This window comes from Dasypus novemcinctus, chromosome 19 (genome assembly GCF_030445035.2).
Source record: "Dasypus novemcinctus isolate mDasNov1 chromosome 19, mDasNov1.1.hap2, whole genome shotgun sequence".
In the NCBI taxonomy this organism is placed as follows: Eukaryota; Metazoa; Chordata; class Mammalia; order Cingulata; family Dasypodidae; genus Dasypus; species Dasypus novemcinctus.
Genome location: NC_080691.1, coordinates 18,355,509 through 18,383,136, shown reverse-complemented (window position 1 = coordinate 18,383,136; position 27,628 = coordinate 18,355,509). Strand labels below are relative to the sequence as shown.

General features: G+C 41.1%; 1 protein-coding gene, 1 long non-coding RNA gene and 1 pseudogene across 2 annotated transcripts in view; all 3 read left to right on the top strand.

The window, feature by feature from the left end:
* Positions 1-400: 400 nt before the first annotated feature.
* On the top strand, positions 401-11,699 carry LOC101421353 (NF-X1-type zinc finger protein NFXL1-like; annotated as a pseudogene).
* The window catches only part of DENR (density regulated re-initiation and release factor), a 31,843-nt gene continuing 15,843 nt past the window's right edge, over positions 11,629-27,628 (top strand). The window contains exons 1-2 of the mRNA XM_004455962.5: positions 11,629-11,695; positions 12,485-12,599. Coding sequence (XP_004456019.1) covers positions 12,494-12,599 — 106 coding nt within the window. The 5' untranslated portion in view covers positions 11,629-11,695; positions 12,485-12,493. The remainder of the gene's footprint in view (positions 11,696-12,484; positions 12,600-27,628) is intronic.
* LOC131274559 (uncharacterized) lies at positions 12,606-21,872 on the top strand. Its single transcript, XR_009181790.1, has 2 exons — positions 12,606-15,964; positions 21,458-21,872. It is a non-coding gene; the product is annotated as an uncharacterized lncRNA (long non-coding RNA).

The window sequence follows — 27,628 nt, the reverse complement described above, 5'->3', positions numbered from 1 at the left end:
GTGGCTAAGGCGCCGCCTTCTTTCTCCCGGGCTCTCCCTTTCAGGCGCTGGGTGCTTCCTGCCCCACGGTCTATTGCTTTGCCTAGCCCTTTCCTTTGGTGGTCCATCTCCAAAGTCCGGTTTTACTCCAGGAGAGGAAGGGCCTTGACTGCTCAACCCCATCCCACCCTGCAGGCTCCTGCTCGCCCGGCCCTCACGCCCACTCCCCCACTGCCCTTTGTCTCTGTCTCTCCAGGGATCTGGTGGCAGAGGCTGGGCTGAGCGTGAGCCACCACGGCCCCTTCTCAGGAACTGGAATCCATCTCCAGAGCATGGAGGAGGGCGAGGGAAGGGGTGGGGAGGGGTACGCTGGATCATTCTGGGAGGGAAGGGGTGGGGAGGGGTACGCTGGATCATTCAGATGGCCCAGCCCAGCCCATCTGAAGCCCTGCAGACTTCCTTTGCCGGTGAGCTACTGTCTCCAAAGAAATTTGAAGAAATCAAGAAGGCTAATCAAGCTAATTTAGAAGAAGGAGGAGGAGAAGAAGATTTTATGGGAAGCAGGGAAAAATAGTTGCTAATATATTTGTAAGATGCACAACTCAGACAGATGGACATATATGTGAATTAGAAGGAATAAAAGAATATGTACATGAAGCTTTCCAAGCTGGGCTACAACATGTTTAATTTGCATTGCTTCCCTGAAGAGAAAGCAAGCAGTCTGGAGCTGCTCGGGAGGTTTCTGTGTATTTCTGGATATCCCTATATCCAGAAGTGGGCTAAAGATGGCCAGTTTCTTGTATCTTCTCCTTTGATGAATGATGGCTTTGGAAAAAGAGATTATCCCTGCCCTTGTCCAAAATGTCCAAAACACCTAGTAGATACTGTTGCTATTGAGGAAAAGTAGAAGATCCACCTTTAAATCCGAGCCGTGGCTTGTGCCTCATTCATGCGGCAAAGTATGAGACAATTTAAATCTCCTTGTGGTCCTACGCATTTACTCCTTTGTCATCCAGGTCCCTGCTCTCCTTGTCCAAAAGATGATGGTCACAACTACTTGTTAATGTAAGAAAACAAAACCTACCCCTTGTAGGTAAAGTACCAAAGAATGGCCTTGCCAGCTGCCATGTGGGCAGAAGTTGCTTTGTGGATAACAGAAGTGTGAAAATCCTTGTCATGCAGGAAATTGTCAGCCCTCTCCAAGAGTCAGCAGACAAAAACGTGTCTGTGGCAAACAAGTAGCTGAAAGAAGTTGTGCAAGTCCACTGTGGCACTGTGATCAAGTATGTGGAAAAAACACAGCCTGTGGTTATCATACATGTGAGTGGGTTTGCCATGTTGGTGCTTGTGAGAATGTCCTCGATCTGGGAAAAGATTCTATCCTTGTAAGAAATCAAAGTTTTCTTTGTCTTGTACAGTAGATGTGCCAACTTGTGGAGATAGTGGTGACAAAGTACTTGATGTTCACAGCGTTGTCACCTAGGTCCTGGTGAAACATGTAGAAAAGAAGTGGAAAAACATTGTTGTTCAGGAAAGCATTCAAAACGAATGCCTTGCCATAAGCCTCAACTGTGTGAAACTAAGTGTGTTAAGATGCGTGACTGTCAGAAGCATCAGTGTAGGAGAAAGTATTATCCTGGAAACTGTCCACCTTGTGATTGAAACTGTGGACGGACTTTAGGATGTAGAAATCATAAATGTGCATCTGTCTGTCATAGAGGCTGTTGCTATCCCTGCCCAGAAACTATAGATGTGAAATGCAACTGTGGTAATACAAAGGTGACAGTACCCTGTGGCTGAGAAGGTACCACAAAACCATCCAAATGTAGTTGACCACCAGCTTGCCACCATGAAATCAAGAAAAACATCACTGTCACTTGGGTTCTTGTTCTCCATGTCATCAAGCTTGCCAAAAAGTTTTGGAGAAACGCGGCCACTTGTGCCCTGCTCCATGTCATGACCAAGCATGGAGCTGGGGCAGCTGGCTGAGCCAACATTTATTCAGACTGCATTACCTTATCCTCCACGTCAAGTTCCTATTCCTATGGAATGTTTTGGGAAGCATGAGGTGAGTCTGCCACCATGCCATGCTGTAGGACCCCACTCTTGAAAGAGAGTTTGTGGGGAAACGGACTTGGCCCAGTGGTTAGGGCGTCCGTCTACCACATGGGAGGTCCGCGGTTCAAACCCCGGGCCTCCTTGACCCGTGTGGAGCTGGCCCATGCGCAGTGCTGATGCGCGCAAGGAGCGCCCTGCCACGCAGGGGTGTCCCCCGCTTAGGGGAGCCCCATGCGCAAGGAGTGCACCCCGTAAGGATTGCCGCCCAGCGCGAAAGAAAGAGCAGCCTGCCCAGGAATGGCGCCGCCCACGCTTCCCGTGCCGCTGACGACAACAGAAGCGGACAAAGAAACAAGACGCAGCTAATAGACACAGAGAACCCGACAACTGGGGGTAGGGGGAAATTAAATAAATAAATAAATCTTGAAAAAAAAATGCAAATGTTTAAAAAAAAAAAAGAGAAGGAGAGTTTGTGGACAAACTTTGGGTTGTCAGAACCATATGTGTATGAAAGAATGCCATAAAGTAATTGAAATTGGTGGCTGCACTGGCAAAAACAAGGCTGGCCCAGAACACCTTCGTTGTGAAGACAGGTGCTCTAAATCACAACCTTAGGTTGTCCTCACCCATGAGTTTTGACACATCACCCAGGAGAAAGTCCTTCTTGTGTTCAGATGCTTAGAATAAAATGTCACTGCAAGATCACAAGCCTTTATGTGGAATGTAGAAAAATAACTACTACTGCTGATGTAAATGAAAAGAACCTTTTCAAAAATCAGTGCCCTAAAGAGCCTCCTTGTGGTCATAAATGCAAAGAAACATGCCATCCTGGTGAATGTTCCTTTAATTGCAACCAGAAAGTAAAACTTAGATGTCCTTGCAATAGAGTAAGAAAGGAATTGCAGGGAGCAGATGTAGCTCAGTGGTTGAGTGCCTGCTTCCCACATATGAGGTCCTGGGTTCAATCCCTGGCCCCTGTACCTAAAAACAAAACAAAACAAAACGAATTGCAGTGCAAGAAAATACATGAAAATCAGGCTTTGGTAGATATGACACAACATGCAAGGAAATGAAGTGGAAAGCATCTGAGATAAAAGCAGCAGAAGCTCAAACTGCTCTGGAAGAGGAAAAACACAGACAACAGGCTGAACTGGAAGCTTTTGAAAACAGACTGAAAGGTCATTGAAAGAAGAACAAGAAAGAGATGGAGTTGCAGTTGAGCTATCATTATGGAAAAATATAAATATTACCTACTTCCAGTGTGTGGAGTTGCAGTTGTAGTGTTTCCGTGGTGCATGGTCATTGATACGTATAAAATTTTTAATATTTTAATATACCTCAGATTGAATTAAGATATGTTGTTAGATTTGGAATATTAGAAAGTATATATTGTAGAACATGACGTATATTCACATTCATCTCTGTATTCTTTTCCAGCTGTTGTTAGAAGGACAAACTGTTAAGCTTTACCTTTTTTTTTTGGAAGATTTATTTATTTCTCATCCTCCCCCCACATTGTCTGCTCTCTGTGTCCATTCGCTGTGCGTTCTTCTATGTCTGCTTGTCTTCTCTTTAGGTGGCACCAAGAACAGATCCTGGGAACTTCCAGAGTGGGAGAGAGGTACTCAATCTCTTGTGCCACCTCAGCTCCCTGGTTTGCTGTGTCTTTTATTGTCTCTTTTCTGTGTCTCTTTTGTTGCATCATCTTGCTGCACCAGCTCTCTATGCAGGCCATCTTGCTGCATGGGCCAGCACTCTGCATGGGCCAGCTTCCTTCACCAGGAGGCCCTGGGAATCGAACCCTGGACCTTCCATATGGGAGATGGGAACCCAATTGTGTGAGCCACATCTGCTTCCCCTAAACTTTATCTTAATAACTTAGTAAAAAGGGAGATATAACTATGTTTAAAGTAAAATCATGACTGAAACTTTAAAATATTTTGTAATGTATAGCTAGCGACAAATTAACATGTTAGTTGTTCATTGTGTTTCCTTGTATTGACAGGGTTGTTTCATTTAATGTTTTCAAACCAAATATTGAACCATGTACAGTAAAAGGAATATCTCTCAAATGTTTTGCTTGTTTATTAAAGGATACATTTCTTGATTGTGTAACTTTGTAATTTTTTCAGAAATGACTCTTTAAAAGATCTATTAAATTGTAATGTGAAGCTATATAATTAGATTCCAGACTGGTTTATTAGTGTAGAATGTTTATTAGTCATTGATATAAATTGCTATGTAGTATGCTCCTCAGAGGAAAATATAATTGTTTTCAACAAATGCTAGACTATATTCTTCACATATGGCTATTTCTTGTATAAGAAACTTTTAAAGTTGGTATGTTTTGTAAAACTTGTATATGCCTTTTCAAAGTAATAATAAAAGGAAAATATTTATGAGCAATATACACTAAGCACAGAATTTATGAGCTTTATGTATTTTGTTCTCATTTCTCCTCACCAGAATTCTATGAGATAAGTAGATTTCAGCTGGAAATAATCAGTTCTTGTGAAAAACAAGCTGATAGAGAAATATCAGTAAGCCAAATATATTTGCATTGTAATTTTAAATAGTTTTACTATTTAATTTTTGTGTGATGAATTTTTTCAAAAAAATTTTTTTAAAACTCACAAAATAAATATGTCAACCATTTGTTAGGCTCCTGATTTAAAACCACTCTACCTTTTTTTAAAATATGAGATATTTTTGGGGGGAGATTAGAAAACTGATACTAAGGAATTACTGCTTAATTATTTTACATAGTATTTTAGAATGAGTCCTTATCTTTTAAAAATAAATACTGAAATATTTGTAGATAAAATGCTGTGTTATTTGGGATTTGCTCCTAAGTAGTCCAGCAGGGGACAGGAGCAGAGATGGAAAGAGAGTAGGGATGAGTTTTTGATTGCTGTAGCTGGATGATAGGAACTTGGACATTTGTAGTACTATTACCCTGCTTGTATGTATTCTCTACAATACTATGTTAAAGAAAATGGAAAGCAATGTAAATGTTTACCAGTGGGGAATGAGATAAGTAAATTATGGTGATTCCATTCGATAAAATACTGTATACTTGTTAAAAGTAATAGAATCCACTCGTAGAGCACTGCCTTTGGGCCAGGCCCTGTCCTAAGTACCTCTGCTATCCATAAAGAATGAGACTGAGTTGTAAGGACTGACCCAGAAAAGAGGTTCAAGACATATTGGTAAATGGAAAACAACAACAACAACAACAAAAACCATGCACACACATTGCTGTCTGTATAGCACAATCCCATTTTTTGTAAAGTCAAAAAGAATATGGGGAAGTGGACTTGGCCCAATGGATAGGACATCTGCCTACCACATGGGAGGTCTGCAGTTCAAACCCCGGGCCTCCTTGACCCATGTGGAGCTGGCCCATGCGCAGTGCTGATGCACACAAGGAGTGCCGTGCCACGCAGGGGTGTACCCCATGTAGGGGAACCCCATGCGCAAGGAGTGCACCCCGTAAGGAGAACTGCCCAACACAAAAGAAAGTGCAGCCTGCCTAAGAATGGTGCCGCACACATGGAGAGCTGACACAACAAGATGACACAACAAGGGGAAATACAGATTCTCGGTGCCACTGATAAGGATAGAAGTGGTCACAGAAGAACACACAGCAAATGGACACAGAGAGCAGAGAACTTTGCGGGGGGGGAGAGAAATAAATAAAAATAAATCTTTTTTAAAAAAGAATATATAGATATATGCATTTAAAAATCTGGAAACTAAGAATATGTACTCTGAAGCTAGACTGCCTGGGTGAAAGTTACTTCTCCCACTTACTATCTGTGAGATCTTTGGCGAGATACTTCATCTCTTTAAGACTCATTTTCTGCATATATAAAATGGAAATGATACTATCTGCATCCTTTAGGTAGTCTAACGTGAAGGCAAAATAGGTTAAGTTCTATAAAGTGCTTAGAACAGTGTACAACGTATAGTAGATGCTGTATGTTTTAGCTAGTATGACAATTATTATCATTATATGCACCAAACTTTTAGTAGCATTCTGGAGAGGGGAAAATTAATTCTCTATTGTGTATACTTCTGTATTGTGTGAATTTGTTTGAGAATCATATATTTTTACAATAAAAGAGAGAGAGATTAAAGTGCATTGTAATAAGAAGCTCAGGACCATGTGTCAAGGATTTGGGGGTCCTTAGATGAGGAGGGTCCTTGGTTTGAGTAAGCAAAGACAGGTCTCACTGCCTGATTTCCAAATGCCCATCTTGTTACCCCCAAAATAATATCATCTTTTAAAATTAATCTTTGTGTTGAATATTTTTGGACCTCTTGTGGAGCTCTGGTTGTAGCCCTTGTCAGCCCTGCAATATAAGGACAGCAAATTAAACATCTAATTTTTACAGAGGTAAACCAGGTTGGCTTTTGTTAGCTCTGCCATGCCTGTTCCTTCCCTCCCATCCCAGTCCCCCTCATCCTTCTCCCTTTGATCATGGCTTCTGGGATCAAGAGCTAGGGTGATGGAGTAGGTAGATATTGTTTTTGACTTCCCAGCATGCATGCTTCCTCCTTCTGGACCAGCGCTCTGAGGTGTGTGTGCATGTGGGTGTGTGTGACCTGTCCTTCCCTCCCTCTCCAGTCCTGGGTTTGTCTCCATCCCAGGTATGGTCATGCCACCAGGCCTGGAAAATCAGAGCATTCCCTTCCTGCAGCCACTGAGATTGGTTCAGGGATGGACACACGGCCCAAGCCAGGATCATGAGCTGCTAATCTGAGATGTTCACTGGAGCTATTGGGAAATATATCCTTCACATCTTCTGGGACTGCTAAGCTAGTAGAAAATAAATCTGCCTATCTGGCAGCCACCAAATTGAAAGGACAAAGAAAGCATATGGAAGGAGCTAAGAGATGAAGAGAGAGTTTCCTTAAAAACAAACAAACCACTTTTTATTTTGAAATAATTCCAAACTTAGAGAAAAGCTGAAAGAATAGCACAAAGTATCTCCCATATACTCAACTGAGATTCACAAAACACCAAAACTTTCCGCATTTGCTCTATAATTCTCTAAGATGACTACTTATTTCCATATATAAACGTTTTATTTTGAAATAATTTCAAATTTCAGGTCAGTTGCAAAAATAATACAAAATCCATACAGAGAACACCAACATATCCACCACCCAGATACTCAGATTCACCAACTTTTAACCTTTTATCACATTTGCTATATTATTCTATCAATCTATCTCTCACCTATTTATCTGTCTACCTATATATTTTCTAAACATTTGAGAGCAGGTGGTATACATCATGCTCCTTATACATTTAATAGTTCTATGTACTTTTCCTAAGAACTAGTATATTAACTTATGTAGCCCCCTTAAGGACAGTTAAAAGAGAAGGATTCTTGAATTGTTGTATTATCTCTAGGATCCAGGTATGCCTGAAGCTGGACTTCATTCCTGGACTTTTTTTTTTTTTTCATTATTTTTTTTTCCTAAACAAGTTTGAACATCAGAGACCTAAAAAAAAAGGTCCCATCTTGCTAAAAGAGCAACTTTTGAAGAACATCCGTGAGAGAGATGACAAATAAGAACTTTTTTTTCAGAAAAAAAATATTTTCAATTTAGACCAGAGCTAACAGATGAAGAGTTTATTATTTTTAAGTTCATTCGTATAGACTGGGAATAAATTGAGCCCAATTTATATAGCACTCCTCACCCATGGAGGACTCATCCTCCTGTTGTGTTGGATTCAGTTGTTTGTGAAGCATCTATCATAATTTATACGTAATCTTAAAGTACCAGAGTTTGAAATTTTATTTTCTTTAACAAATTAGATTGATGAGTACCCCTATAATGCTTCTCTTTGGGTAAGGTCTTGTTGTAAGTACCCTAAAACTTCTTCAGAGGGAAGAAAGAAATCAAGCGACAATCCATTTAATCTGCCATAGTCCATAGTGCTACTAGTAAGTAGTGAACTACTTTACAGATGTATGGTAAGTAGTTGTGGAAATGTCAAATTATAAGTTTGTAAAAGTTGAAAATCACAAGTTATTGTAGTGCTTTACATTCCTGCAAATATTTGGGAGTCTCACCAACATCCATATTTGGTTATGAGATTGTGCTCTGGAAGGTCATAGCATGCATTGTGCATGTCACAGTGGGGAGAAAAAAGGGTGGGCTAGCACAGGCCTCAATCAACCTCTGTGAGGGCTGGTTTTTTTTTTTAATTTTTAAAAAAATTTTATTTTTTTGTCTTTATTCATTTTTTTAATATTGCATTCAAAAAACATGAGGTCCCCATATATCCCCCACCCCCTTCCCCCCACTCCTCCCCCCATAGCAACATTCTCCTCCATCATCATGAGACATTCATTGCATTTGGTGAATACACCTCTGAGCATCATTGCACCATATGAGGGCTGGTTTATTTGGGGTTTTCCTGGCCTTAACCCTATATGCCCCCCAACACTAATAGGAAAGTGGAAGAAATCCAAACTGGCTTAAGGAAGAATAGGAATTTGTTGACTTCTGTAATTGAAGAGTCCATCTTCAGATGTGGCTGGATTTGGGGATCAAACATTCTCCATCTCTCAGCTCTGCTCTCTTCCGTATTGACTTTATTCTCAGGCTAACTGATGGCAAAACGGTTGCAAGCAACTCCACTTTGCATCCTCTGAGATTCAAGTACAGCTGGAAAGAGAGAGTCTCTTTTCCAGGGGCTCCCTCAAAAGTATCCTGAAATTCACTCTGGTTCCTCTACGCCCTGAACCAATTAATACTGTTGCCAGAAGAACACTAAGTGCTGATTGACTTAGCCTGGGTCACATGCTCCATCTCCGGATGGGGAGTTGTGAAGGTTCAATCAGATCATACAGTTGGAGTGTGGGGGAGAGATGAACCTTCCAACCCAAATGTGGAAGAGGGGAGTGGATGCTGGAAAGGCAATCAACAAATATCTGCTCTGCCTCAACTGGTCCTCTTGAAAATGCCCAGAGAGAACCAGGTAAAAGAAAATGTCCGGTTCAGGGCCAATTTAGCCCCAAGAGTGGAAAAGTAAAACTCATGATTCCTGTACTGTCCCCTTGAGTTCTAGATCATGTTATGGTAAGGTATCACATGTTGAAAGAAGTCACTTCTAATTCTAGGAGCCCAGGGAAAACAAACTCTTTCATTCTCCTGAATAGAAGACTTCTCAGAAAGTGAGTATCAGAATTGCTCCTTCCTCCATGCTTCCTCTGAACGTCTGGTCTTGCAACATTACTTCCCTTTATCTTTTAGCCAGGTCTTCATCTTCATGCTTCAGCCAGACCTTGCCTCTGTTTCCTTCCTTCAGAAGTGCTTTGCTTGACCACAGGTATGTATCCATTGTGTTAAAGGCAACACCTTGTTTCTGATAGCATCAGTTAGGAATTTCTTCTATAGAATGTAATAGAAAACTCTACTACACTAGTTTAAACGGATGAGGGATGTTTGTCTTTCACAATAAGAAGCCTGGAAGGGATGCTGGAAGGGAGTCTGGGAAATCAAGCATCTTTAACTGGGCATGTTGCTATCTCAAGTAAAATGGGATTCTATTAGTAAGGGAGTCTATTCACCTGATGTATTAGGGTGCTGGATTATTTAATAATTTTCAGCATATGTGAGAACCAGGTCACCTGTAGTGGTGTGGTTTTTGATACCTTAACAGCATTCCCTCTATTGGTAAAGATGCCCCAATATTTCCTTTTACTGTCCCCAATCTTGCTCCATGTTTGGGTAGAGTTCACTCCAAACTCAGGTTTAAAGATGGACACATGAGTCAGGGCTTGTCCAGTTATGCTGATTAATTTAAGGATGAACACAACTCAAGCCAGCCCAATCAGATCCAACTGTTGAGATTTTATTGGAACAAAACTGTGATGTGCACTAGAAAGCAGTACTTTTATCTGAAAGATAATTCATCAACCTCCTGACCATGCTTGGTGCAGAAGTGGATTCATGCATTTTGTGCAATAATCCCAATGCCAATTAAAGAGCCAGGGGCTTCTTGGTGAGAAATCATTGGGCTGTTTATTTAATACTTCATTTCTCCTTTTAGTACCCGAGAGCCAAAAGGCTGTGGGGTGTGATTGAAAGTGCAACCTGAGTTTGAATGCCACCTGAGTCAGGTAGAGTCCATCCTGAAAGCATAACTCCCTTTAAATATGTAAAACAGAAGTGATTTTAAGTCAGACGGTTGGTTGCTTGGTTTAACCATCTGGAAATCAGGGGCAAGAATACCAACTTCATAGAGGTTTTATGAGGATTAAATCTGCTAACATGTCTAAGACTGTAAGTTAGTTAGAGTAAGGACTTTGTCTCTTTTGTTCACTGTAATATCCCCAATACTTAGCATAGTACCTGGTGCATAGTAGGAATCCAAGCAAGTTTTGTGGAATGAATGCACCTGAACTCTGTATCTTCAAATGAATATAGTTCCTGGCACATTGTGGGGGCATAAAGAAACAATTATTATTGGAACCAAACATCCTTTTGTGGGAACAAGATCTTTTCTTCTTTCACTAGTGGTCATGTAAAATTGACGCCCTTTTGTGACAGGGAACTCCTATTTAAGAAAGATCAGAGGCCACACTGACCAGTCTGGTGGAAAGGATTATGGCAGATGACTTAGCACACAAAATAAACTGTAAGCAGAAAATTAAAGGAATAGTGGTGGTGGTCAATGAAGTTTGTGGGGAAGGAGGGGAACACAACAGGTGTGAGTGGAAGGTAAAGCAAAATCGAAAAATCTTCACCCTCTACCAAGCACTTTTATGTCATCGTTTCCCTGACCCTTAGAGCTCTGCCAGTGTTGTAGTGTTATCAGTTCCATTTCACAAGTAGACTCAGGCTTTGAAAGATTTCCCCCAAATCAAACAGGTAGATGGAAGCGAAGCTAAGACACACCGTGTGTAGTTAGGATTACCAGGCATCATCATCCTGAGAGGAAAGCTGGAGATGGGGAAGATTAATTCCAACTAATCATAAAGATAGGTAAGCAATGAAGATGATAAAAATAATTGTTAGGTTGGTGAGATTGCGGGCGATGAAATAAATTTAAACAGTGTTGCTATTTTTTCAAGAATAATTCCACCAATTTAGGGTATTATGTTTAAAGGAAACCAAACGCCTTATCCAGCTGAAATCTTCCCACGGATGAGTGATTTATCAATAGGTGGGAGGTTAGTCAGGGCTCCAGGATGTATTCCAGACATCGGGCTAACGTCCCCCAGGCTCATGGATAGAGAGTCATTTCTGACTCAGACGCACACCTCTGCGTTTCCAATTAACGTGCTCTGCGGCGCGCCCATCACCGACCACCTGACTGAGCTCCGCACGCAGCACCTCCCCTTTTTCTTCTCGACGAGCACGGTCTATTGGCGGCCAACCTCTAGTTGTGGACCCCGCCCCCCCGAGCGGCACGCGCATGCTCTGTAGTTGTTCCCCGCCCCCTCCTTCAGGCGTCTCGCGACATCCTGCCCAGCGGTGGCAGAATCTCGCGATAAAAGCTTATTGTCTCGCGGGAACGCGGCTGGCAGGCAGGCTCTCGGGCGGCCCTGGCCGGGGAAGAGGAGTTGCATGTGTCGTTTCAGCTGGCGGTAGCGGTGGTAGCCGAGGCGGCGGAGGCCCTGCGACCGCCTGGGTAACGAGCGCTCATGCCTCTTCCGCTTCAGAGAAGCTCGCAGAGAGTGTGGGGGAAACTGAGGTGCTGCCTGGCCAAGGGGGCCGGGCCGGATGTCTCCACATCTCCGCCCACATGGGCCCGCTCTGGTGTCCCTGGGATTATCTCTTCGTTTCTGACGTCCCCTCAGACCCGGCCGCCCTGATCGCCTTAGTGCTTTTACATTCTGCCCCTACCTCGTTCTTCTGCCCCCATTTTCTTCCCTTAGTCTCCTCAGGCTCTGGTCTCCCCGCCCCCCTCTCATTCTCTTTCCTGACTCTTATGTGCTCCTCCCTTGGCACCTCGCTGCCCTCATACCCGACACTCTGGGCTTCTCAGCCCGCCACCACCCCCCCCCCCCCCCCCATTTAGAGGCTATTCCAGCCCCTCTTCGTCTAGCTGCTTTGTCGCCTATCTCTTGTTATAGTTTGCTACCCTCCCAGATCCCCTCCAGACCTTTTGCCCTGTCTCTGCCGAGGCCATCCTCCCCATCCTTTTCCTCTTGCTTTCTTTCGCTAGTGCTACGTGCAGAAAACGACCCTGCCTGGGTCTTTTGGTACGCGTCTCACTTCTTGGTTCCCAGTAGACCTGTGTACTTGGTTAATGTTGCGCCTGAAATTGCTCATGCAGCTTGTATCCCTCACTTAACACCAGAGAACTGAAACATTTGGGGTGGGGGTTTCTGGTAGGAGGGGGCGAGACTGCACCTGAATATGCTTCTCTTGGATCTTGGTCCAAAAAGTGAAGGGGTGTTATTTTCCTTGCTTACAGGCTTGTGAGATGGCTGCTGACATTTCTGAGTCCAGCGGGCCTGATTGCAAAGGAGACCTGAAGAGCAATGCCAAGTTAGATGCTGATTATCCACTTCGAGTCCTTTATTGTGGAGGCAAGTGTTGGAAGGCAGAAAATGGCCTTTATTCACTATTTTTTATACACTGATAATATTTAATCCTCTTAGACTTTTTCTTCTGTCTTTCTCATTTGATGACTCTTATTCAGTGGGGGTGGCAGCGGTGGTGGCTGGGAGTTGGGGAGGATTTTTGAGGAGGAGGCATGGGTTAACAGATTTTCCCAACCTTTGTAACTTGTGTCTAGCTTCTTGGCTTGTAGATGATTGCAGTCCAGTTGGAATAGAGACATGCAGATAGATTATTTCTGTTATTAAAGGAGGTTGTTGTCTTGGAAGATATTTGAGCCTTAAGGGATGAGAAGGACTGGAGTGGAAATGGGAAAGGGCATCCCAGCCTTAAGAATAGCAATGCAAGAAAAGCTTGATGCATGTCTGTAGAAATATGATAAGTAAAACGTAAATTGTCAGCCAAGGAATGGGAGGAGATGAGGTTGGAATGATGGGCAGTAGGGTAGTCTTGGGAAATTTTTGTATTCTTGAATTTAATAATAATGTCTGTATTAGTTTTATTCAGGATTTTTTTCCCTTTGAGTATTTTTCCTCATTCATACAGAAATATCTATAAATTGGGAAATCAGTGCCTTGGAAATTTTCAGAAAAATTTGAAAATTCAGAACAATAAATTGGCAGGGCTTAATTATTCATTCAGTAAATATTTTTGAGCACTTACTTCATGCCTAGCTATGTTTCAGTAGTGAATAAATCAAACAAGGTCCCTGTTTCATGGACCGTATGTTCTTGTCAGTTCTGTAGAGAGACTATATCTGGAATTTAAGTCCTGTAGGAGAAGTGATGTCATTGAGTTAAAAAATTGTAGCAATGCATTGAATATTTTTGACAGTAAAATAAAATTAGTGTACAGAAACTGGGCAAAAGAGTAGGCAGGGTCGATTTAGTTTTGTTACAATTTTGGTGTTATTTGGTATTTTTTTTACCTTTGGAGTCAAAGACCAAAATTTGCATCCTAAATCTAGCTCTTAAGCAGTGTGTGACCTTGAGCACATTAACTTCTCTAAGGTTTACAGCAGGGGTTCTTAATCTGGGGTCCATGAGCTTGGATTGAAATTTTAAAAAAAATTATTGTGGGGACATGTTACTGCAGGTGTGAAAGATTTATTAAATAATACACAATATAATGAGAACTTAGTAAGGGGTCTGTGGTTTTTACCTGGCTAGCAAAGTGGTCCGTGAAACAAAAAAGGTTAACCCTTGATTTAGAGGTCTATTTATTTATTTATTTATTTATTTAAAAAAAAAAAAGATTTTATTTATTTATTTAATTTCCCCCCCTCCCCTGGTTGTCTGTTCTTGGTGTCTATTTGCTGCGTCTTGTTTCTTTGTCCGCTTCTGTTGTCATCAGCGGCACGGGAAGTGTGGGCGGCGCCATTCCTGGGCAGGCTGCTCTTTCTTTTCACGCTGGGCGGCTTTCCTCACAGGCGCACTCCTTGCACGTGGGGCTCCCCCACGCGGGGGACACCCTTGCGTGGCACGGCACTCCTTGCGCGCATCAGCACTGCGCACGGCCAGCTCCACACGGGTCAAGGAGGCCCGGGGCTTGAACCGCGGACCTCCCATATGGTAGACGGACGCCCTAACCACTGGGCCAAAGTCTGTTTCCCTAGAGGTCTATTTAAAATGAAGTTCATGATTACGTCTTTTTAAGAGATGATTTGTATGAAGTTCCTGGTACAACTAACACATGAACTTAGTAAGTGGTCAGTAATGCTAACAATTATTATTACTATTAGAAAAGTATATTAGTTTAATATGGTTTCATCATCCTTATTTGTTATAGTTAAGAGCTGTTCTTTGTTACCTATTTCACTGAATCTAAGATTCCCAATTGTATATATTGCACCATTATTTTAGGTTCCACTAAGAAAGAAAAAAGTAATGCTAGTTAGATTACCATGCTCAAATTATAAGATGCGTCCCTCAAACAATGTAAAAAACATTAGAATTGATGAAATACAGTATATGAAAACCATGCTTTTGAATTTCTACTGTCACTTCTAGAATGGCTTTTAAAGAACTACCTATACACTAAATATCCAACCCCACACAACTGATAATTTGTGTGTGATGAGAGATCCCTAATCTTTTTGAGAGAGGCTTATTCTTTTTATATCCCTCCCTAGTATAGTTGATAATACAGGCAGAAAGATGGGTGAAAGGTTACTTTTCCTCAAGGAGTTTAAGATCTAGTTGTAGGCGAAGCACTTAGGGAATATTTAAATGCTGAACTAAATGGTACTATTTCTATGAATGCAGAGTTCAGGAAGGGAAGGGATCGTGGTTCAGAGAGAAGTAAGGAAATTTTCGAGGAAGTAGGGTTTGGGTTAAGCCTTAAATGCTGGGTAGAATTTGCAAGGAAAGGAAGGAATTCATAAGAAGGATATGGGAAAGCAGATGTCACTCCAGCATTGGGCTCTCATCTCATATAGGAGGTCCAGCGTTCAATACCCAGGGCCTCCTGGTGAAGGCAAGCTGGCCTGTGTGGCAAACTGGCCCGTGCAGAGTCCTGTCCTGCGCAGGAATGCTGCCCCCACAGAAGTGCTGCCCTGCGCAAGAGTGCTGGCCCATGTGGAGTGCTGGTGTGGCAAGAAGACGAAACGAGACAGAGGATTGACAATAAGAGATGCAGCAGACCAGGGAGCTCAGGTGGTGCACGAGACTGATAGCCTCTCTCCCGCTCTGGAAGGTCCCACAATCGGTTCCTGGAGCCACCTAATGAGAATACAGGCAGAAACAGCAGAACACACAGCAAATGGACACAGAGCAGACAATGATGGGAGGGGGAAGAAATAAATTTTTTTTTTTAAAAAGGATATGGTGACAAGATTTAATATGTTTTTAGGGGAGGAGAAGGAGAAAGGGCTGATGAGAGTAGAGTGCTGAGTGGGAGGACAGTGAAAAACAAGGAAAGGTAGGATGGGGTCAATTTGGGGAGACTGTTTTCCAAGTTGAGAGGTCAAACTTGGGTCAATCTGAGTTTGAATCCTGGCTTTGCTATTTACTGGCTATGTGACCTTGAGTGATTCCCTCATTCATGAAATGGGATAACAGTAGAAAAATCTACTTTAGAGGGCTGTTGCAAGAATAAGTAATACATGGGAAGTATTAATTTAATATTTGGTAAATGATAAGTACTAAGTAAATGATATCTGTTGTTATTCTGGAAGTCAGATGAGAAATTTGGAATTGTTATAATAGATCATGGGGATTCTGATAGTTTTTCTCAGTAGGAAAATAGAGTGATGAGAGAAGATTAGAATGTTGCACTATTTGGAGGAGGAGGAACCCAGAAATCAAGAGGCCAGATTCAGCAGTCAAGGTTTGAGGTAAATGAGTACCTTGCTTAAAGACACAGAAGTATAAATGGAGATAAAGGGGTTAATGAAAGAAACAAAAAAATATTTAAGAAGGTAAACGAAAAAATATTCATAGATGAATTCCATGATTTCTGAACTGGGAGAGTTGAAAAAGAGGAATACCACTAACAAGTAGTGAAGTTGGGAAGGATAGATTTGGAGATGGATGATGAGTTGATTCTCCCAAAACAAAAGTTTTGAGTTTATCAAAATGGAAAAACCCAAGTACTTTTAAAGTGCAGAAATAAGGGAAATAAAGATCTGGAACCATCTGCTATAGAGGTGATGTAGTTTAAAGGTAAGAGTATATTCTAATGAAGGAAAGGAGAGGGAAGCGGACTTGGCCCAATGGATAGGGCGTCTGTCTACCACAGGGGAGGTCCACGGTTCAAACCCCGGGCCTCCTTGACCCATGTGGATCTGGCCCATGCGCAGTGCTGATGCGCGCAAGGAGTGCCCTGCCACGCAAGGGTGTCCCCCGTGTAGGGGAGCCCTATGCACAAGGAGTACACCCTGTAAGGAGAGCCGCCCAGCGCGAAAGAAAGTTCAGCCTGCCCAGGAATGGTGCCGCACATACGGAGAACTGACGCAGCAAGATAATGCAACAAAGAGACACAGATTCCTGAGCCGCTGACAACAACAGAAACAGACAAAGAAGAATACACAGCACATGGTCACAGAGAGCAGACAACGGGGGAGGAGGGGGGGCAGGAGAAGGGGAAAGACATAAATAAATCTTTAAAAAAAGAAAGAAAGGAGAGCCAAACACATCCTTGGGGTGCACTTGGAGTGAGGTGAGCTGGGTGGATTTTACCAAGTACAGAAGTTGCTTAGTTGGTAGGAAGTTAGAAAACTTAGTGAGAATGTCAACCCCTAGAAATCTGCTTTATTATTTTTTCTGTAATTGTGAAGTATAATTTAGAATGCAAGACAAACTGGTGCATTTATATTTAATAAGCTGCCCAGAATTTAGGTTCATGTTGCATTTTTACATGATGGTTTCTATTGAAATGACATTTTAAATCTGAAAGCCTATGTATATAAAGGATAAGACCTGTTTTCTGTGGCTTTAGGGTAAGTAAACTAGTACTGCTAGGTGGAAGCTGCTGAAAGAGGCATTTCTTTCAAAGGGTAACTTTTCAATATCCAGAACAACACAGGCGTCCCCTTGATGTAAGAGCATTCTTAAGATTAGTTGAACAATCCAGTGGTGGAGATAGGTTAAGAGTGTACGCTTTAGATTCCTTAAACTACCGTTTTATAAAAATAGCGGACTTTGTTAGCCAGATTGATGAGAAATATCATGGCATTGTTTAATAAAGATTATGTAATAGTGAATTTCTTACAAAGAATATAAAGAAATGTGTCCATTAAACAAATATTTACTGAGTACCTATGATGTAAAAGATTGTGGGCTAAGCTTTGTGGAGGGGATGTAAATTGGCATGGGCTGTGCCTTTAGTTTATACATAATTTGCACAGGGTAGATAGATTTGGTGAGTGCTGAAAGGTACTGGTAGAGTTCAGTGGCAGTACAAGGAAGAGAGATTTCTTCCAGTTGTAGGGGATTAGGCAACACTTTATAGAGGGACAGTGGTTGAACTGGGCTTTGAAGGAAAGGTAATATTGCAGCAGGGACCAAAGGGCAGAAGGAAAGAGGAGCCAAAGTAGAGAGGTAGGCAGGTAAAACGTGTATGAGGTCCAGGGTTAAATTTCCGGTGCCTCCTAAAAAAACAAAGACAATCGGGTAGGAAAGAATGGGAGCTATACAGGGAATTGCAAGGGTTTGGGGTATAATGTGGGATTCATGGAGAAAAGTAGCAGGAAATAGGATGGAAATTATGTTTTGGGGCCAGATTATGGGGAAACTTGAATACCAGGCTAAGTTGGACTTTTAATTGTAGATAATGCTGAGTCACTGAAGGTTTTTTGAGAAAAGTTACATGAAGATGAATCTGGCAGCAGGACGCAAGTTGAAGGAGGCAAGCTTACTAGCCAGGCTATAGTAAGACTTTAGACAAAGTTAATGAGAACTTAAATGAGAGTGGGAAAGAGACTATAATGGTAGGATCAACAGGATAAAGCAGTTAATCAGGTTTGAGGACAAGAGAGAAGAAAGAAGTATACTTATTAAAACTGTCCTGAATCTAATGTCTAGCAGACATTTTGGAATGCTTAAAGAAAACCCTCAGAATGCCTAACAAATCAAAAGAGAAAAATGGCTTTGATAGTGACATTAACATATTTGTCACTTATTAGATTCCTCTTTGTGACACTAACATGCATTACTTTTTTTCTTTTTAAGATTTATTTTATTTATTTCTCTCCCCTTTCCCTCCTGTTGTCTGCTCTCTGTGTCCATTCACTGTGTGTTCTTCTGTGTCTGCCTGGATTCTTCTCATGCAGTCCCGGGAAACTGTCGCTTTTTTTCTTGCATCATCTTGCTGCATCAGCTCTCCATGTGTGCGGCACCACTCCTAGGCAGGCTGCGCTTTTATCGCGCAGGGTGGCTCTCCTTGTGGGGCACACTCCTTGTGTAGAGGGCTCCCCTATGCGGGGGACACCCCTGGGTGGCACAGCACTCCTTGCATATGGCAGCATTGCACGTGGGCCGGCTCACCACACAGGTCAGGAGGCCCTGGGTATAGAACCTGGACCTCCCATGTGGTAAATGGACGCTATCAGTTGAGCCACAACCATTTCCCTTCATTTTTTACTTACTATTCCTCCTCCACCCTTTCTCTCCTTTCAAAAAAAAGAAGGATACACAATAGAGAAGATTGTTCCCATTTCTGAGCTGGAGTCTTAAGTAGGGTTTTAGAAAGCAAGTTGAATTCATTCATTCTTTTTTTTTTTTTTTAAGATTTATTTATTTATTTTTTTTAAAAAAATATTTATTTATTTATTTAATTCCCCTCCCCTCCCCCGGTTGTCTGTTTTCTGTGTCTTTTTGCTGCGTCTTGTTTCTTTGTCCGCTTCTGTTGTCGTCAGCGGCACGGGAAGTGTGGGCGGCGCCATTCCTCGGCAGGCTGCTCCCTCCTTCGCGCTGGGCGGCTCTCCTTATGGGTGCACTCCTTGCGCGTGGGGCTCCCCTACGCGGGGGACACCCCTGTGTAGCACGGCACTCCTTGCATCAGCACTGCACATGGGCCAGCTCCACACGGGTCAAGGAGGCCGGGGACTTGAACCGCGGACCTCCCATGTGGTAGACCGACGCCCTAACCACTGGGCCAAAGTCCGTTTTCCCTTAAGATTTATTTTATTCCCCCCTGCCTTGTCTGCTTTCTTGTGTCCGTTCGCTGTGTGTTCTTCTGTGTCCACTTTCATTCTTGGGAGCACCAGGAATCTGTATCTCTTTTTGTTGCATCTCCTTGCTACGTCAGCTCTCCACATGTGCCATGCTACTCCTGGGCAGGCTGTGCTTTTTTCGAGTGGGGACAGCTCTCTTTGCAGGGCACACTCCTTGCACATGGGGCTCCCCTACACGGGGAACACTCTGCATGGCATGGCACTTCTTGCACATGACAGCACTGTGCGTGGGCCAACTCACCACATGGGCCAAGAAGCCCTGGGTTCAAACTCTGGACCTCCTGTATGGTAGACAGACGCTCTATCAGTTGAGCCACATCTGCTTCCCATTTATTCATTTAGAAAACATGTTTTAAGCATCTGCTCTGTATCAGGCATGCTGATCCATATAGAAAAATGAGTAAAGACATAATTACGTTCTAGAAGCTCACAGCTTAACTGTGAAGATGAACATTTAAACAGATGACTTACAGTGTACTAAATGTACACTTAGAAAGTTTATCAAACTGCCATGAGACTAAAGAAAAACAACCAACCAATTTTATTTAGGAAAAAAAGGGAAACCTAAAGTTCATTGAATGTATTTTATGCATAATTTTTACTTTATCTAATCCTCACAAAAACTCTGAAGCTTGTTTGAGGACCTGAAAGAAAGCCAGGATGGCTATAGTGCTGATAAAGAGAAGGAATGTAGTATAGAATGACTCTGAGAGGTACAGAAGCCAGGCTAACAGATCCTTTATAGGCCCTGGTAAGTATTTTGGTCTTCATCCTGAATGTCTGAAGGCTTTTCTTGCTTATTTTGATAGGATCAGATTTGTATTTTGAATCACAGTATGGTTTGAGGGAATCCAGTTAGGCTATTATGGTTGTTCAGGAAGGCACTTGGGTGGTGGCAGAAATGGTGGGAAGGAGAGGCTTTGGATGAATTCAAGGGATTTTTAGTAGGTAAAAGAGGCAGAACTTGATGGATTTACTAAAAGGGATGGAAGGGAATGAAGTGTCAGATGACTTCTTAGGTTTTTGCTTTATAGTTGGGTGTATGGGTCTCCTTTCAGGCTTGGGTGGAGAGATTTAGATTGTGATAAAATATTGGTAGAATATTGGATGAGCTCGTTTTCTTGATGTATAGTGGAGAAAGGAGTGCAAAAGTACGTTTTAGGGCAATGGTCCCTAAGAATGCAACGGAGGTCTGTGAAAGGAGGATGGCCCCAAATTTACCTAGATCTTGGGTTTTCTAATTTGGATGGGACACAGAAGACTCCATAATGGCAGCAGAAGGAGGAGTACTGAAAAGCTGCTGGAGTTTGCAAGGATCTGCAGAGTGAAAAAGAAGGTAGCCACAGTTAGCATAGGGTAGAAGCCAGAGGGATATCTGCAGCGGTCAGAGTTCATATTAAGAGGGATTGAGGAAATGCTCCCCACTATTTTTTCCTTGAAATTCTGCATTTCAAAATTTTCTTGTGATTTATATTAATACCATAATGTAAATATACTGAGTATACAGAGTCGTTGCTCTTTGGTGGCTTTTGACAATGAAATTTGCTATTGAAAATACTGACATTTTTCCAGGTAATTATTTGATTGTGGCTCTTGATCCTCTGCAGTTTTTATTGCATAGAGCTCAAAAATTGATGACCAACACAATAAACCAAACAGGCACAACCAAACAAAACCCTCTAAATTCATTTGGACTTTTAAAAAATGAAAAGTTAAAAGTTACATAGGCCAAGAAGAACTGTTAATTGACTATTTCTTTATATTTAGGTACTTGACTGTGATTTCATGAAATCAGTTGAATAGCTAATGGCACCTATTTTGACTGCCTTCTTTTCTTAAGTATAAATAAGAAAACTGTTAGCAGTAGCTGCATATGAGGATCAGGAGTAGGATAGGAACATTTTTCACTGTAAACCCTTTATACTGTCAGGATTTTTTTTACTATGGGCATGTATTCCCTTTTAAAAATCTATAGCGAGTAATAGGTGGAACAACTTTCAGTCAAATATACCATATTTCTTAGACTCTGTACAACATTTTGAATGTAATCAACAGTATTAAATATTTGAATGTGGCTAAAAGGGGAAATTTTTGGGTTGATTATATGTTACTATAATAAATTTTTTTAATGTATTTTTTTTTTATTTTTTTGAGGTACCGGGACTGGGGATTGAACCCGGGACCTTGTATTTGGGAAGCCGGCATTCAGCCACTGAGCCACATCAGCTCCCCCGAGCCGGTTCCTTTCGTTTGTTTGCCTGTTGTTCTTGTTTTTGTTTCTCTCTAGGAGGCACTGGGAACTGAACCCAGGACCTCCCCTGTGGGAGGCAGGTGCTCAACTGCTTGGGCCACATCTGCTCCCTAGAATAAAAATTTTAAAAAAGAATTGTAGGGCTCCCTGGTGTAAATTATGAATTGTAATTAATATATATTCTTTCATCATTTGTAACAAAGGTACCTCATTGATAAAAAGTGTTAATAGTAAGGAGTATATGGGAACTTTGTATTTTCTGCATGATTTTTCTGTAAACCTGCAACTTCTCTAATAAAAAAAATATATTAAAAATAAGCCATGAATTGTAAGATGTGCCATTATTTTTTTGTGCTAACATGAGAAAAAGATAACATTGTAAGATGAATCCAAATATCAGAAATATAAACAAATTTTTTTTAAAGTGTGTATTAGAATTGATGAATATAGTACTATAAAAATGTAAACGGGATTGAAATTGGTGTGGGGATTTTTATTGGCATTCTTTATATAAAACCTTAATGTATAGCTAACTAATTTTGTATTAGTTTACTCAGGTTTTAATTATGGAAATACTTAAGTATATAGAAAAGTTAAAAATAATACTGTGAACATCAGAATAGCTACACTAAAATTCAACAATTAATATTTTGCATATTTTTATATAAATTCATATTTACAGGAAAGTTGCAAGGATAGTACAAAAAAATTCCTGTGTCTCTTTCATCTAGAGTCCCTAAATAATAACATTTTACTACATTTTTGCATGTGTTCTCTCTCTCTCAACATTGAAACACTGCTGTCTAATCTGCAGACCTTATTGCAGGTTTTCTCAGTTGTCCCAATAATATCTTTTATGGCCAAAGAAAATCCAGTATTATGTGTTGCATTCAAATGACATGGCTCTTTAGTCTCCTTTAATCTGGGACCATTTCTGAGTCTTTGTATTTCAAGATAATTGTGTAAATTAGACTCATTACTGGCAATACAGACTTTAGTTGTTTGGTTCAGGTGATGTCAACCAGGTTTCTGCACTATAAAGTTACTTAAAATTTTCATGTGGTGATATATTCTGAGACCACTAGTTTTAATGATTCTTGTCTGAATCTATTATTATTGCAGTGGTGGCAAATGGTGAATTTCTAATTCCATTCTTCCTACATTTATTACTTGGCGTTCTACTGTTGGGTTTTCTTCTCCCCCATTTATTTTTTTAGCTATTTATTTATATCATTGTGGACTCATGAATTCTTTATTTAAAGTTAAAACAATTTTTCCCATTATTTATTTTGATGTTCAAGTTGTTTCCATATTAGGCCTGTGGAAACCTTATTGAAGAACCTCTTTCAAGTTGCCTCATGTGTCCTTTTGACATGTCCCCAGCATTTCTTGAGCATTCCTTATTCATTTGTCCAAAAATACGTTCCTGGCTCATCTTGTTCTTTCCCTGCCCCACCTCTGAAATTGGCCATTTCTCCAAGTAATCCTGGTTCCTTTTAGTGGAAAGTGGTATTTGGAAACCAAGATTTGGGTGCAGTATTTTGCATCATGTTTTAGTTCCCTTTCTGAAATTATATAACTTCTGTTTTTCTAAACTAAGAATAAGTTTCAAAAAAAAAAGTTGCAACCATCCAGGCATATAACCCCAAAATATATTACTGTGCCTCTCCTAAGAATAAGGGCATTTTTAAATGCTACTATAATACTTTTATGATATGTAAGAAAACTCCAGAAGATAACAAATATGTAGCCCATGTTCAGATTTTTTCTTTTGACCCAAGGAAATCATAAATGTAATCTAATTTAGTGGCTAAGAGTATGGACTTTGGAATCAGACCAGGGTTCATATTCTATTGTGCTACCAACCAGGTGTGAGAGGGTTACTTAACCAAAGTCTCATTTTTGTCATCCGTAATACAGATATGTTAATTTTTACCTTATAAACTTGTGACATTTGAACATAATAGGTTTAAAGCATAGGAGAGTGCCTGGAACAGAGTAAGTGCCCAATATATGTTAACTGCTGTTATTAATAATGGCATACAACTCCCCCCCACCCCAAAAAAAATTCTCAAGATTTTGGGCACACTAAACTACTCCATTCTTCACTTTAAGAATATAAACTCAGTAAGCAATTGGCCAAGTAGCAGAATTATATTATAGTATTGGGAAACCCTTCAAATCCCTCTAGTATCTTAACTTTTGTAGACTGTACAACCACAGACTTTAAACAAGTTTCCTTTTATTCCTACAGTTTCATGATCTTAAATTTAGCACCTTATGAAGAAGAAGAGGAGAAGTATATTATAAAGAAATAGTAGCAAAATTGTGCTACTGAAGTCTATTAATGTGTTAGTATGAAAATAAAATAGAGGCTGTTTTGGTAAAACTATCAAAAGAAATAACCATCTCCATTCAAGCTTTGTTTTTTGGGGAATCGTTCACATCTTAGCTTAGTTTTCAGACTCACTGAAGGGTTTATGGTAAAACCTTAATATATGCACAGTGGTTTCATCAACTGAAGGAAATATTTTTCTTTAGATTAAAAAATCAAGAGAGTATCTCCAATAAAGAAGGGTTTGTTTGTTTGTTTTTTAATCTAAAAAATCCATGGAGGCAAAGTGGCATAAAGAAACAGAGTCGTCCGGTAAAGGTGAACATTTGGGTAATTATAAATGCCAGTATGATTGTATCGTATTGTTTGTTATGTAATGCCACTTCTTACTCTCTACAGGTGTTAAAATGTAAATACATAAAATGTAAAGATAAATTGATGGTTTTGGATATACAATGTACAAAGATATAAATGGTAACAACTGTTAAGAAAAAGGTAAGGGGATGAAGAGATAAAGGAATGCCACTGAAATAAGTTGGTATCAAACCAAACATTGTTACATATTTAGGATTTTAAATTTTAACCTCATGTTAACCACAAGGAATATATATGAATAATATATCCAAATAGAAAAGAGAAGGCACTCAGTAGGGTACAACACAAAAAATTAAATATTAAAGTAGGTATAAATGGAAGAATTGAGGGACAAAAAAGTATAAAATTTACAAAGGCTAATTAGCAAGAAGACAGAAAAAAGTCCTGCATTATCAGTAGTGACTTTTTTCCTAAAAAAAGAGATTTATTTATTTATTCCCCCCCCCCGTTATCTGTTCTCTGTGTCCATTTGTTGTGTCTTCTTTGTCCGTCTCCGTTGTTGTCAGTGGCAAGGGAATCTGTGTTTCTTTTTGTTGCGTCATCCTGCTGTGTCAGCTCTCTGTGTGTGCGGCACCATTCCTGGGCAGGCGCGCTTTCTTTCACGCTGGGCGGCTCTCCTTCCGGGGCGCACTCCTTGTGCGTGGGGCTCCCCTACGCGGGGGACACCCCTTCATGGCACGGCACTCTGCGCGCATCAGCACTGCGCATGGGCCAGCTTCCCACGGGTCAAGGAGGCCCAGGGTTTGAACTGTGGACCTCCCATGTGGTAGATGGATGCCCTAACCACTGGGCCAAGTCCTCCGCCTTCTAGTTAGTGACTTTAAATGTGAGTGAATTAAACTCCGCAGTCAAAAGGCAGAGATTGGCAGAGTGGATTAAAAAGCATGATCCAGCTATATGCTATCTGCAAGAGACTTATCTTAAATTCAAAGATACAAGTAGTGTAAAAGTGAAAAGATAGGGAAAAAGTACAACATGCAAATAATAACCAAGAGAGTTGGGGTAGCTATAGTAATATCAGATAAAATAGACTTTAAGTAAAAAACTTGTGAGGAACAAAGAGGGTCACAATATACTGATAAAGGGGTCAATTCAACAAGAGGATATAACAGTTATAAATATATATGCACCTAATATCAGAGCCCCAAATTATATGAAGCAAATACTAAAAGACTTAAAGGGAGAAATTGACTATTCCACATTAATATTAGGAGATCTTAATACACCACTTTCAATAATGGATGGAACATCGCGTCAAAAGAGCAATAAGGAATTACAAGTCTTGAATGATACTCTAAACCAGTGGTTCTTAACCAGGGGTCCATAGAAAGATTTCGGGGTCTGTGAGCTTGAATTGAAAAAAATCATTATCTTTATTTTCTGTGACTGAAATCTAGCATTTCCTTCCCTTATGAAGGTCTGCAATAAATTACAGTGGTATTCATTTCACATCACATTGCATTACATTTGGTGCATATCATGAAAAATTGCTTACGCTCAGCCATACTTTGAAATTACGATAGTTGTTAGACCCAACACTAGTTGAACATAAAACTATCAGCCACTACATTCTGAGAAGGGGTCTGTGGTTTTCACCTGACTGGAAAAGGGGTCCATGGAATGAAAATGATTGAGAACCCCTGCTCTAAACCAACTAGACCTAACAGACACATATAGAGCACTTCACCCAGCAACAACAGAATACAAGTTTTTCTCGAGTGCACATGGATCATTTTCCAGAAGATACCATATGTTAGATCACAAAACAAGTGTCAATAAATTCAAAATATTGAAGTCACACAATGTATATTTTCCACAACAGAATGAAGCTAGAAGTTAGTAACAGAGGGAGAAAAGGAACAGTCACAAATACGTGGAAATTAAGCAATATGCTCTTAAACAACCAATGGGTTAAAGTGGAAATCAAATATGAAATTAGGAAATATCTTGAAGTGAGATGAATATACAACATATCATAACCCTGGGAATAGCTGGATGTGAATTAGCCCAAGTTGGAAAGAGGCTGGTGGCCACCGTTTTTACTCCACCCCCAGCTTGAGGGGAAGCCTGGCTGACCAAAAATCAAAGTGACATTAGTAACCGGTTTCTTTTCCCCACAAGGGCCTGCAGCCCTAGCCGAGGCTTCAGTCCCACCTCTGGCATGGAGGAGGCTGGCAGGCCCTGAACCAGCCATGCAAGTAACTGCAGATAACTTTGGCTGGCACAGACTGAAAAATTGAAAGTCTACTGGGGTAACTGCAGTCATCTTGGACCTGCAGCTCCATCCCCGCCCCAGGCAGTGGAGAAAGGAATGTGAAGCTTCATCAGTTTCTCTGGACTACTACAGTCTAGGCCTGCACTTGGATTATTCCACACAGATGTGACTCTCCCTACCCCTGGAAAAGGAGAAAGTTGGAAGAAGTTTCACTGGTCCCTGGCACAATGAGGGCAGCTTGAGCCTCCACAGATCACAGCACCAACTAAATGCTTGGCTCCTACTGCACAACCAGCAAGGGAGAAAGGGCAGGAAGCCCTAAACTAAAGAGAAAAACTGCACCCAGAATAAATATTCTAGGAAGCCAGATTCCAAGACACCAATAAAAAATTACGATCTACACTAAGAAACAGGAAGCTATGGCCCAGTTAAAGGAACAAGATAAGCCTCCAGATGACCTAAAGGAGTTGAGACAATCATATATGTTCAAACAAATCTTAATAAATTCAATGAGATGCTAAAGAGATTAAGGATATTAAGACACTGGATGAGCACAAAGAAGAATTTGAAAGCATACATAGAAAAATAGCAGATCTTATGGGAATGAAAGGTGCAATAAATGAAATTTTAAAAACATTGGAATCTTATAATAGCACTTCTTTTTTTTGAAGATTTACTTTTTATTCTCTCCCCCTTCCCTCCCCCTAGTTGTCTGCTCTCTCTGTCCATTTACTGTATGTTCTTCTATGACCACTTTTGCCTTATCAGCAGCACCAGGAATCTGTGTTTCTTTTTATTGCATCATCTTGTTGTGTTAGCTCTCTGTGTGTGTGGTGCCATTCCTGGGTTAGCTGCACTTTCTTTCACGCTGGGTGGCTCTCCTTACGGGGCGCTCTCCTTGCACGTGGGCCTCCCTTACGCAGGGAACACCCCTGCATGGCAGGGCCCTCCTTGCGCGCATCAACACTGCACGTGGGCCAGCTCCACACGGGTCAAGGAGGCCCGGGGTGTGAACCAGGGACCTCCCATGTGGTAGGCGGACGCCCTATCCATTGGGTCAAGTCCACTTCCCATAATAGCATATTTGAGGAGGCAGAAGAAAGGATTGGTGGGCTTGAAGAAATGGGTTCTGAAAGTGAACATACAAAA